Source organism: Erythrolamprus reginae, chromosome 3 (genome assembly GCF_031021105.1).
Source record: "Erythrolamprus reginae isolate rEryReg1 chromosome 3, rEryReg1.hap1, whole genome shotgun sequence".
Lineage (NCBI taxonomy): Eukaryota > Metazoa > Chordata > Lepidosauria > Squamata > Dipsadidae > Erythrolamprus > Erythrolamprus reginae.
The window spans coordinates 63,628,682-63,641,305 of record NC_091952.1 but is presented as its reverse complement, the minus strand read 5'-3'; the positions used below and the strand labels follow the sequence as shown (position 1 = coordinate 63,641,305).

Here is a 12,624-nt window from a genome sequence, read left to right as displayed (position 1 = left end):
ACTGACCCACAGGGGTTTAAATCTGAGCCTAAATCTGAGTAACCTGGTTTAAATATAACCTCCTTGATAGAAACTCAGTTCTTCTTCCATTGTGCTTATTGAAATGCTTTTGCTTTCCCTCCAAATCCCAGCGACCGGTTAGGTCCCACAGAGTTGGCCTTCTCCGGGTCCAGTCGACTAAACAATGTCGTTTGGCGGGACCCAGGAAAAGAGCCTTCTCTGTGGCAGCCCCTACCCTCTGGAACCAGCTTCCCCCGGAGATCAGAACTGCCCCCACTCTCCTTGCCGTTCGTAAAGTTCTTAAGACCCATCTCTGCCGTCAGGTATGGGGGAACTGAGATATCTCCCCCGGGCCTATACAGTTTATACGGGGTATGTTTGTGTGTATGCTTACTTTTAATAATGGGGTTTTTAGTGTTTTTTAAATTATTAGATTTTTTCTTACATTTTCTTTGTTATTGTTGTGAGCCGCCCCGAGTCTACGGAGAGGGGTGGCATACAAATCTAATAAATAAATAAATAAATTCTTTATGAGAGATATGGATTAGTAGATTATGGTAATACAGTTATCAGCTGCCTGAATTCAGGTTGCCATCTATAAAAGCTTACATTCTTTACTTGTTAGACAATAACTATACAAATCAGGTTTATAAAGTTTATAGAGTCCATTTCCCAACTTCTGGTGGGCTCAGTATGCCCATTTTTCACCATCCCTAGGCTCCAGTGGCTTTCCTGGACCCTCCCTCACCCCCCAGGACCCCTTCAGAAGCGAAAAACACCCTCCCAGAGCTTCTGGGCAAGCCAAAAATCATCTAGGGCTAGAGAATCGGGGTTTAATGGGATAACCTAACTGGAAAGGTATCAGGAGCTCAGCTATTTCTAGTTGTTGCATAATTTAGATAACCCCTTTGCTAAAGAGCCAGTGTCTGGTCTTTAGTATCATATTGTAACCAACTAGAAGCTTACAAACAGGATACAATAGAAATAACTTTATTCTCTTTCTCTCTCCTATAGTTGCTATTTAAGATGTGCTCTTCATGATCCAGGAAATAATACACTGACATCAAAACTATTCTTCCATGAATTGAGTCTCAATTCCATCTAAATTGATGGTTATCACTATGCCTAATAGTAAAAATTTCCACATGTGAGGTGTAAAGACATAACTCCATCAGTATTGAATTTCTCCATTGTATTAATTTTATTTACAGTATTTTTAAAAACAAATATTTAAAACAGGTTGCAAGCAGCCAAGCGAATACAACTTTGTAAAGCTTAAAAGCTAAAACTATAAAATAGGATAATTATAACAAAGGCAAAGACAGAATCCCAATACATGATGTAGCAGTATAGCTTCTGAAGAAAAACCTGTATCTACAATTGCCATACTACCATATCCCCACTCAGCCTCTCATCCTTCCTCTGTTAGAATTTTAAAATATAAAATTTGGACTCAATAACTGCAATATATAGTAATGCCATAATAATAATAATGACAATATTTATTATCATACAGTAAATGCATTTTTAATGATTCTCTAAGATATCTCCTTGTCAAACATAAATTCCAGTTAAAGGAGCTCTTTTGAGCACATAATTACTGATTTAGCATATTTGATGGCTTTTTTAAAAGTCCCTACTACGGAACACAAATAAAATTGATGGCAATGATTAAAGAAGACATGCTGTGAAATTGAGGTGAAGTTCAAGGTCAGGAAATTTAAATTAAATACACACACATACTTAGCCATGTCTTAGCAACAAAAAAGTGACACTAAAAATAATGTTTTCAGTGTTACCAATGTACAGTATCTGGCAAATCATATCCTTGAATCACAAAACAGTTTCAGCTACAGAGGTTAATTTTAGAAACATAGAAACATAGAAGATTGATGGCAGAAAAAGACCTCATGGTCCATCTAGTCTGCCCTTATACCATTTCCTGTATTTTATCTTAGGATGGATATATGTTTATCCCAGGCATGTTTAAATTCAGTTACTGTGGATTTACCAACCACGTCTGCTGGAAGTTTGTTCCAAGCATCTACCACTCTTTCAGCAAAATAATATTTTCTCACATTGCTTCTTATCTTTCCCCCAACTAACCTCAGATTGTGCCATCCTTGTGTTCACTTTTCTATTAATTTTATGAGTATCCTTTAAATAGGTGATGTCCTCATTAGATCAACATTACAGTTATATTCCAAAAAATGGGTCATTCACATTAGATATCACAATTTAATGCATTTAATTGAGTTGATGTAAAAGTCTAACAAATTTCATTTGCAATTTCTGATTATGTCAAAATAAATATAACAAAAGGAAGCAATGCAATTTTATTGTTTGCCAAGTTACAAATTATTTTCAGGAAATTCTTAAAACAAGGTAGATTTATTCCAGAGTTTGATTCTTTGATGCTTTGGGATTGCATCAATCCCAAAATATCCTCTTCAAGGCCTCCCAAAATATCCTCTTCAAGGACTCTTTCAAGGAGGCACAAAAAAGAAAACAAAATGACCAGCAGAGTCATTAATATATTCTAAATAATCCAGATTGCAATTGTTGTTTTCAGAAGAGAAGTATAGTTCAGATGATAGAACATGTGTTTTGCATGCAAAAATTCCAGATTCAAATTCCGATATCACAACTCTAGTCTTCTCATCATTCCTATCACCCATCTCCTCCCACTTATAACTGTAACTTGTTGCTTATATCCTTACGTTTATATTAATATCGATCGTTTCCTGATTGCTTATTTGTAATCTATAACAATCATTAAGTATTGGACCTCATGATTCTTGACGATCTTATATTTTGTTTTATGTACGCTGAGAGCATATGCATCAATGACAAATTCCTTGTGTGTCCAATCACACTTGGCCAATAAACAATTCTGTTCTGTTCTGCTCTGCTCTGCTCTGCTCTGTTCTATTCTATTCTATTCTATTCCATTCCATTCCATTCCATTCCATTCCATTCCATTCCATTCCATTCTATGTATGATTCAGTATAAGAAGCTTCTCATATCCCTAGGTCTCATTCCTAGTTTTGGGTAATAGTGTGGCACTGAAATAACCAAGAAAGCACTCAAATAACGGTATGGAGCTATAGAGCCGTGAACATAGCCTTGCTTGGAAAAAAATTCCATTTCCTTTGAGATGACATGTGTTACTTGAACCACAGTAGGTAAATAATAGTAATAAGGCTGAATTATCATCAAGCAATCTGTAATGGGAGGTGCTTAATTATTGTATTTCATTCAACCAGACAGCATCCATCTGTGCACATAAAAGTACAGATGGTAGGTATGGGACAAAAAACATAAGCTGCAACCCTATCAAGGACTTCTGCAAGGTAATGGCTGTAAAAAAAAAGGCTTGCTGCTTTATAATATTATGCTATTGTAAACACAAAATTGTACTGTTCACTTTAGGGTGGATCAAAATTACAATGGTCTTGGAAATGCCTGTAAAGCAGTGGAGAAATGCTACCAATATGCCCCGGTTCGGGTGTAGAGGCAGCTGCTAGTGGTTCGGTGAACTGGTGGCGTCAGTAGCGTGAGTCTCCTCCCAGTCTCCTGAATATCACCATTTCCTTGTTTTTTACACTCTGTGCATGCACAAAGCCTTCTGCACATGGGCAGAGGGTAAAAAAGCATGCTTGATGGGGTGTATCGCACGCGAGTGGAGCAAGTTTCCGAACTGGTAGGGAAAGTAAGTAGATTTCACTACTGCTGTACAGTGTTCCCTCGATTTCCGCAGGTGATGCATTCTGAGACCGCCCGCGAAAGTTGAATTTCCGCGAAGTAGAAATGCGGAAGTAAATACACTATTTTTGGCTATGAACAGTATCACAAGTCTTCCCTTAACAGTTTATTTATTTATTTATTATTTAGATTTGTATGCCGCCCCTCTCCGCAGACTCGGGGCGGCTCACAGCAAGATACAACAATTCATGACAAATCCAAATATAATTTAAAATTTAAAAAGAACCCCATTTTACTAACAAACACACACACAAACATACCATGCATAAATTGTACATGCCCGGGGGAGGTGTTTCAGTTCCCCCATGCCTGACGACAAAGGTGGGTTTTAAGCAGTTTACGGAAGGCAGGGAGAGTAGGGGCAATTCTAATCTCTGGGGGGAGTTGGTTCCAGAGAGTCAGGGCCGCCACAGAGAAGGCTCTTCCCCTGGGGCCCTCCAACCGACATTGTTTAGTTGACAGGACCCGGAGAAGGCCCACTCTGTGGGACCTAATCGGTCACTGGCATTCGTGCGGCAGAAGGCGGTCTCGGAGATATTCTGGTCCAGTGCCATGAAGGGCTTTAAAGGTCATAACCAACACTTTGAATTGAGACTGGAAATTGATCGGCAACCAGTGCAGACTGCGGAGTGATGGTGAAACATGGGCATATCTAGGTAAGCCCATGACTGCTCTCGCAGCTGCATTCTGCACGATCTGAAGTTTCCGAACACTTTTCAAAGGTAGCCCCATGTAGAGAGCATTACAGTAGTCGAACCTCGAGGTGATGAGGGCATGAGTGACTGTGAGCAATGAGTCCCGGTCCAGATAGGGCCACAACTGGTGCACCAGGCGAACCTGGGCAAATGCCCCCCTCGCCACAGCTGAAAGATGGTTCTCTAATGTGAGCTGTGGATCGAGGAGGATGCCCAAGTTGCGGACCCTCTCCAAGGGGTCAATAATTCCCCCCCAGGGTAATGGACGGACAGATGGGATTGTCCTTGGGAGGCAAAACCCACAGCCACTCCGTCTTATCCGGGTTGAATTTGAGTCTGTTGACACCCATCCAAGCCCCAACAGCCTCCAGGTACCGGCACATCACTTCCACTGCTTCGTTGACTGGAAGTTTAAACCCCTAAATTACAATTTCCCATTCCCTTAGCAACCATTTAGATTATTACTCACCTTGTTTATTTATTAAAGTTTATTAAAAAAAATGTATTAAAGGCGGATGAAAGTTTGGCGATGACATATGACATCATCAGGTGGGAAAAAACGTGGTGTAGGGAAAAAACCCGTGAAGTATTTTTTAATTAATATTTTTGAAAAACCATGGTATAGACTTTTCGAGAAGTTCGAACCTGGAAAAATCGAGGGAACACTGTAAAGGATTTCCATTTGTTGCAAAAGGTCACTTATGCACACATGGTCATATGATATGATCTTGGCAATCTGGTCACACCTACCCCCACCCACCTAGCCTCCCCCACTTCTGCATGCATGTGATTGTCATTCACAATCCTCTCTATAAGCTTACCTAAAAAGTCAGTGGAGAAGTCAAAAGAGAAGGCTGCAAAGTGCTGCGCTCTTTTCATCTCATCAACTCCTGCCAGCTCCAAGCAAGCAGACCCAAAGATGAAATCCTTTTTCAAGGAATTGACTGGGGTAGAATTTCACATCTGTGCAGTGATGGGCTGCCATTTTTTTTTGGTGGGTATGGCTTGATGATCATGTCACTGGGTAGGAGTGGTTTACCAGGCATGTGACCAGGTGGGAGTGGCTTGATAATGTGACCAGGGGTGGCTTAAAGGTCATGTGACTGGGTCGGAGTGGCTTATCACCAAGACAAGTTTTTAAACAGGTGCTTGGATTCTTTTTCAGTTGATGAAGTCACATTATTTGAATAGCCACAAAAAAGGACAAACGATAGACAGCATTATTTGTTGAGGAGCACAGTAACGTTTTAAGGTTTTGTACTGATATGATAACAGATTAGGCAAGTAGCTCAATATTCTTTAATTGCTATAAAAGTTCAGTTCTAGATAATGATTAAAATGATTAAACTGTTTATGGGTAAAAACATATTGTTTAATTATTTCCTATTTTAAAAGTAATTAAGGATCATAATAAGGTACTAAAGAAGGAAGGACAATAAAAAAACTATTAAGTATTCACTAAATAGTGTATAAACTTACTACCCCCACTGTGTCCCCCCCCCATTGGGATAGCAGCCCATTGCTGCATCTGTGCCTAAATTCTCTGTACCTGCACAGAGTTGTAATCCTACCAGCTCTCCCAGGTGAATCACACAGGATACACATCTATATGAGCAAAATCTACTTTATCATAAGGCCACATTAACAGATTCATGCAAGTCTGAAAGTACAAAACTTCCTACCACCCTCTTAACTGCTTGGTCCATTAAGATATGTGGGGGTGGGGGTGGGGGGTTGCCTCTGTTGTCTGGTTGTTTCCTAGGCAGCATCTCTTCCTCTCTTTTCCTAAGTTAATTTCCACAGTCCACTGCCAAACAAATTCAGCTTTATGCCTTCTTGCACAACTTGAGTTCCTTTAGCAGGAAGCTGAAAAATGCTGCTTACATTTTGGAATGGAGTATTTTCAACTCCTGGGTGGAGAGGTAGGAGCATAAGTATCTCCAGGCACCTCACACCCTTCATCTGGGATTTTGACTGGCAAGTAGTGATGGGCAAACCCAACCGTGTTCGGGTTCGGCAAGTTCGGCCAAATTTTATGCAAAATTTGGCCGAACCCAAACCGAACACGAACTCAAACACTAACGGGGAATCCCTCCCATGAAGAGATTCTGGGGGCGGAGCTTTGACATCACCGACAGGTTGCTAAGGATGCCAAGGTAATCACTTCCTGGATTCCATGGACTCCAGGAAGTGATCACCTTGGCATCCTTAGCAACCTGCCTGTGACGTCAAAGCTCCAAACACCGAACATGACCCCGAACTTTGCCCGAAATTTGGAAAAAATTCGGGTTCATGTTCGGCATACCGAACACCGCAATTACGGACCCGAATTGTGCGGGTTCAGTTCGCCCATCACTACTGGCAAGATTGCTTAGTGACTACATCTAGGAATGCCAAGATTGCTATTGTTGAGAGGTACCATCACATGATGTTATCATTGATATCACATGGTACCATCATGTGATATCTCGCTTAACAACTGCTTTGCTCAATGACAGATATTCCACTTCAAATTGAGGTCATGTGTCAAGGGTTGTGCATGAATATTGAACGCTGGGGAAATATAGCTTGCTTTCCAAGAACAAACAGGAGATGGGATGGCGGGGGGGAAATCATTTTCCCCCCTACAATGATGAAGTAGTAAGCATTCCTTTTTAAAAATGATTACTTGGGTAAATCTTGTTTCCTTTGGAAAGTGTTGAATATGAATCACTTGCACAGAGGTGTGAAATCTTTTTTTTCCCTGACCAACTATTAGATCTGGATAAATGTTGATTATTGATAAAGTATCTACCTGACAACATCTTTTCATCCCTGAGGACTGTAATTTAAGTATTTCCAGATAAATGAAGACCCTTGTCATATGTGCAGGATTTAGAGAGCTATCACATTTTTTGTTCACTTCTTCAATCACCACTTTACAAGTAGCTCAGGTGTTCCATACTGGAGGAAAAAGCTGCAATGCAGCTGTGGTAAAAAGGAGAAAGGGTTCCATCCTCTTTTGTCTGTGCTATAAATAATGGTTTCTTTGTAATTTTTAAAATATATTTCATACACTAATGTGTACTAACTTCTTCCCAGATTCTATTCATTCCTACCAAGAACCATGCAACCTGAATTAAATTGTACTTTGTATTGCAGCTGCAGATGTTATTGGTGTGTCAAACAAAACAGAAGCAGAGCTAACCTAATCATATAGAAGTACAGTGGTACCTCTACCTAAGAATGCCTCTACTTATGAACTTTTCTAGATAAGAACCAGGTGTTCAAGATTTTTTTGCCTCTTCTCAAGAACCATTTTCCACTTACAAACCCAAGCCTCCGAAACAGTAACTGGAAAACACAGGGAGAAGCCTCCATGGGGCCTCTCTATGAATCTCCTTGGAGGAAACAGGGGCGGAAAAGGCAGGGAGGAGCTTCTGTGGGGCCTCTCTAGGAATCTTCTGGGAGAAAACAAGGCCTCCACCCTCCCTGTGGTTTCCCCAACCGCATGCATTATTTGCTTTTAGACTGATTCCTATAGGAAAAATTGCTTCTTCTTACGAATTTTTCTACTTAAGAACCTGGTCACGGAACAAATTAAGTTCGTAAGTACTGGTACCACTGTAGTTGCTTTGGTGGCACAATTTAGGAATGTAAGCCAGTCACTTTTGTGACTTTGGATACGTTTAGTGCAGTTTTCTAGAGAGAGACAATTTTTTTAAAAAGTTCTAAATTATATGTATTTGGGCAATTTTTAGATTGTCTGATATGTTTCTGTTGATTCTATTACCCAAGAGTAAAATCTTCTTGACTATGTTATAGCTATTGCAGCACTTTACCATGGAATAAAATTCTCCCAATCTGTTGTTCTGGTCTGGATTAGGATGTGCATAACCTTTCAAATATTGCCCATCTGGAGATTAGGGAATGCAAAAACTAAGCTTTAGTTTGTAGCTTTACCTGCATCTGTCTTTTTTTCTGTCTCTGTCTTTACCCTTATTTAATGGGGAAGGGGGAGTTTTCAGTCCTCTTCCCTACTAGTTAATTTTTTAAAAAATTAACTACATGTATTGGGATAACCTTAGGGCTCCTTTCTATTAGGCAAGGAGCTTGAGAACACTTGTTTGTCTTTTTCTCACTCACCTTTTCCGTACTGCATTTTCGAAAGCTGGACAAGATTTTTATTTGCTCTGTACTAATTGTCCTATGGATGCCTTTTCTGTCTGCTTAGGGGTCTATGGAAGATGAGCACAAGATCAACAAAGCCACATCCATCATTGAAAGTCAGCATCACCACCTGCTACATTGCCTGGAAAAAACAACTGTAAGTAGAAAGAGGGAGTGCTTTTGAGTTTCTTTTCACTCAAGACCACGCAGTTTTTTTAAAAAAAGAAAAGAAAAGAAAATGGGATTATATATTAAATTTAGCCTGCCAGGATTGAGTCAATATTGATAAGACTAATTTTAATTGAAATTGCATATTCTCCTCCCCCCTGTAATAGTTGCCTTTGCATTATAATTTATTGCAAACATGCAAAACTGTTATCAAATACATTTGTTATCTACAGTTAGGGAAAAGAAGGAGAAAAGGAAATATGTGCATAAGTTTTCAAATAGAAGCATGAAACCCGAGCAGGCCATTCATTGGCTACTCAATAATCGTACTACAGTATTTAGAGCAAGGGTGAACAATGGATGGCCCACTACATATCGTATTATACATTCCTTCATTTTTCACCATTGACTGTGCTGGGTAGGGCTGCTAAGATTTGGAAGTATTGTAAGGAACACCTGGAAAGCCATCTCTGTGGTTCTATGATTAATGCACATATGAAAACAATCTGCTGTATTCTGAAACACATTATTCTCTTGTTTCCACTTTGATCACTTGGCCAGATGTGTCAGTATATGTGTATAAGGAATATGCCCCAAGTGGATATTGAGGGTCCCTAGTTGCTCTATGCAACTATCTCCTAATGACCGTTGCATTGGTATCAGTATCTTTATTATCTTAATAAACATTTTAGTTTATTTATTGTTTTACACTCCTTCAAATTATAACATTTTCAGTCTTATACTGCCAGCATTGGTTTTTATAGAAAGCAAAAGACCTTCCTAAATATATGAATTATACATGAGGAAAGTTCTATGAAGGCCACTTGTGGCTACAGAATGCAAAGCCTTGAAGGAATTGTTGTCACTCTTGCAGCTGTAGGTACAAATAGAAAACATTCACATCGAGAGTACAGAAGAAAAAAAAGGGAATTCTGGATAATAGTGTGTTACATTAGCATATTCTACCATATGCAATAAATGTTGCAAACATGTCTTGAATACTATCTCTACAATGAGAGCTAACAGAAAAATTCACAAGGCATGTATTCACTTAACGTAGGTGAATATGTACAGGTATAAAATGTAGTTTATCTACTGTACTATTCTTTTAGGCAATTTTAAAGTAACAAAAGAAGGAAAGTGTATGTCCCTACAATGGCTACAGATATATTGTGTCTATATATATATATTTAATTTAATGCATTATGAAATTGTTTTATAATTTAAGAAAAATAAATCAATAGTAAGGGAAATTCCTAAATCTGTTCTTCAGATTAAGTTTATGTTATAACAAAAGTATTTTTGCATTTTCCAACCTACAAATTTGCGTTAAACAGCAGGTAATAAAATCTGCATCCTGATTCTGATTGACAAAAGAGTACACTCTGACAAAGAATGTAATTATTTTCCTTTGAGCACAGAGGTACAGACGTAGTTTATCCTCTCTCTAAAATATTCCAAATCAAATTTACACATTATTTTTCAAGGTTTTTAGTATGTTTCAAATGTTGATGAGAATGATGAGAATAATGTGTTGCCTTGCAGGATTTAGAAAAAAATGTGGCAAAATAGATTATTGCTTATAAAAATTTTTCTTTCAAATATTATAGCTTATTAAACAGGGTTTTTCCAAATTATATGAAATGCATAATTGTGTTTTAAATTACATTATTTATAACTTAAATTAAAAGGTGAGCCATAATGACACCTGAGTTCAAAGTTTTTCTTAGCCAGGAATCTGACTAGGTGTTTTTAATTAAATCATACTGCTGTTGTGAACATTAAATGGTATATCTTGATACTGGACTGGTTGAAAAATGGAATACCCATATATATATACAGTGATCTCTCGGTTAGCGCGGGGGTTACGTTCCAAGACCTCCCGCGCTAACCGATTTCCGCGTTATACTGGATGCGGAAGTAAAAACCACCATCTGCGCATGTGCGCCATTTTTTTCATGGCCGCACATGCGCAGATGGTGGAGTTTGCGTGTGGGCGGCGGGGAAGACCAAGGGAAGATTCCTTCAGCCGCCCAACAGCTGATCTGCTCCGCAGCGCGGAAGCAGCGAGGAGCCGAAGATGGGGTAAAGGCAAAGGGGAAACCCCATCTTCGGCTCCTCGCTGCTGCCGCGCTGCGGAGCGGATCAGGTGTTGGGCGGCTGAAGGAACCTTCCCTTGGTCTTCCCGCCGCCCAGGCAAAGGGGAAAGATCGCTTGCCGCTTTGCAGCTTGGAGCCTTGCTTCGCCTCCTTCGCTGCAATAGGCAAGCGGCAAGCGATCTTGAGAAAGAGAGAGAAAGGAGGGCGACTTGCCAGTCCACGCCCCCCTGGATGAACAGCCTCGCATGGCCCCAGCGCCGGGCTCCGCTGTTGCCTCCGCCCCCATTCGGCTCTGCAGCTGAGAGGCCTTCCCGGCAGAGCCCTCCCCAACAGCTCCCGCCGCCAGCGCAACAAAGAAAAGAAAAAAAAATCCCCAAAAGAGGCAGGCACAAAGCGGGGGCACAAGGGGAGCTGCCCGGCAGAGGTTGCTTTTTTTCTTCTCGTGGGCAAGTGGAGGGGGGGAGAGAGAAGGGAGGAAGAGAGTGTGAGAGAGGAAGAAAGAGAGAGAGAAATTATAGAAAAAAGGGGAGAAAAAAGAGAAATGAGAAAATGATTGAAGCATAGTGACAGGAAAGAAAGAGAAAGAGACAGAGAAGTGACTCTTGGTGATGACGTATGACGTCATCGGGTGGGAAAAACCGTGGTATAGCAAAAAAACCGCGGACTTATTTTTTAATTAATATTTTTTGAAAAACTGCGTTGCAGCGTTTCGCGCTAATCGAGAACGCGCAAATCGAGGGATCACTGTATATATACTGTTTGCACACAAAGACACATACATAATATAATCCCATTACAGGATTACAGAATAAACAGGGGAAGAGTAAGAACAAGCTACTCTCCCCAACTAAACTTTATGAATACTGTGTTTGGATGGATTGTGGGGCACAGTATCATTCCAGCTCCTTTTAATATGTATTATATGTTCTTCCAAAACAAGCTATATTGTTAGAATAATCTATTCAATGAATAACAATGGATTCAAATAATTAATTGTTGAATTATTTTTAACATAATTAAATGGGGAATAGGCAAATACATTTCTAAAACTTTGGAGATTGGCTGTTTAAAGAAATAGTTCATGGCCAAAGTATATACAATCTGAATGAATTAGAATAAATTATTCACCATTCAGTTGATGTCTCTATCTACTAGAAATAGTAATGAAAATGCATGTAGTGCTACATCAGCATGGAATTGGAATCAGGTGAGGCTCATTGCAATAAATAGCTGTTAAGTTATTGGAAAGGGTGTGTTGCTGTTGACCTAAACATCTATCATTTTGAACAGAGAGGTTGTCATTCAAGGACTGACATATAGCATGTTCAGTGTGTTTTCCAGTGCATTCATCAAATGGTTCATTCAGCATTTGTGCTGAACATGCATGCCTTTCCATCATACTTAAATGATTAAGAAACATCACACTAACACATTGTTTCATTGTAGAATATGACTTCTGGAGCCACTAAAGAGTTATTTTGCACTGCCCCACATTCTACTGTTAGTGGAATGAAGAATGACCTATACATAAGCATTGCTAACAGGTTTCAAGGGGCAATTCACCTTTCCTTAAATCAGAAATAATGCTTTTTGCATTGTCTTTTGTCTAAGCTGTGTGTTAAAACCTCTGAAATGTGATGAATCATCTCTAAATTCAACTATTAGGTAAAACAATGTTGGGAAGGATTTGCTATCAATTTAAAAATAAGCAGACAAATAATATTGTACTGAAATGTTCAACATTTTT

General features: G+C 39.5%; 1 protein-coding gene across 2 annotated transcripts in view; it reads left to right on the top strand.

Annotated features, from left to right (window-relative positions):
• Window positions 1-12,624, top strand: part of KCND3 (potassium voltage-gated channel subfamily D member 3) — a 343,593-nt gene that overhangs the window by 312,482 nt on the left and 18,487 nt on the right. For both annotated transcript variants that reach the window (XM_070745617.1, XM_070745616.1), the window contains exon 4: window positions 8,675-8,767. In XM_070745617.1, coding sequence (XP_070601718.1) covers window positions 8,675-8,767 — 93 coding nt within the window. The remainder of the gene's footprint in view (window positions 1-8,674; window positions 8,768-12,624) is intronic.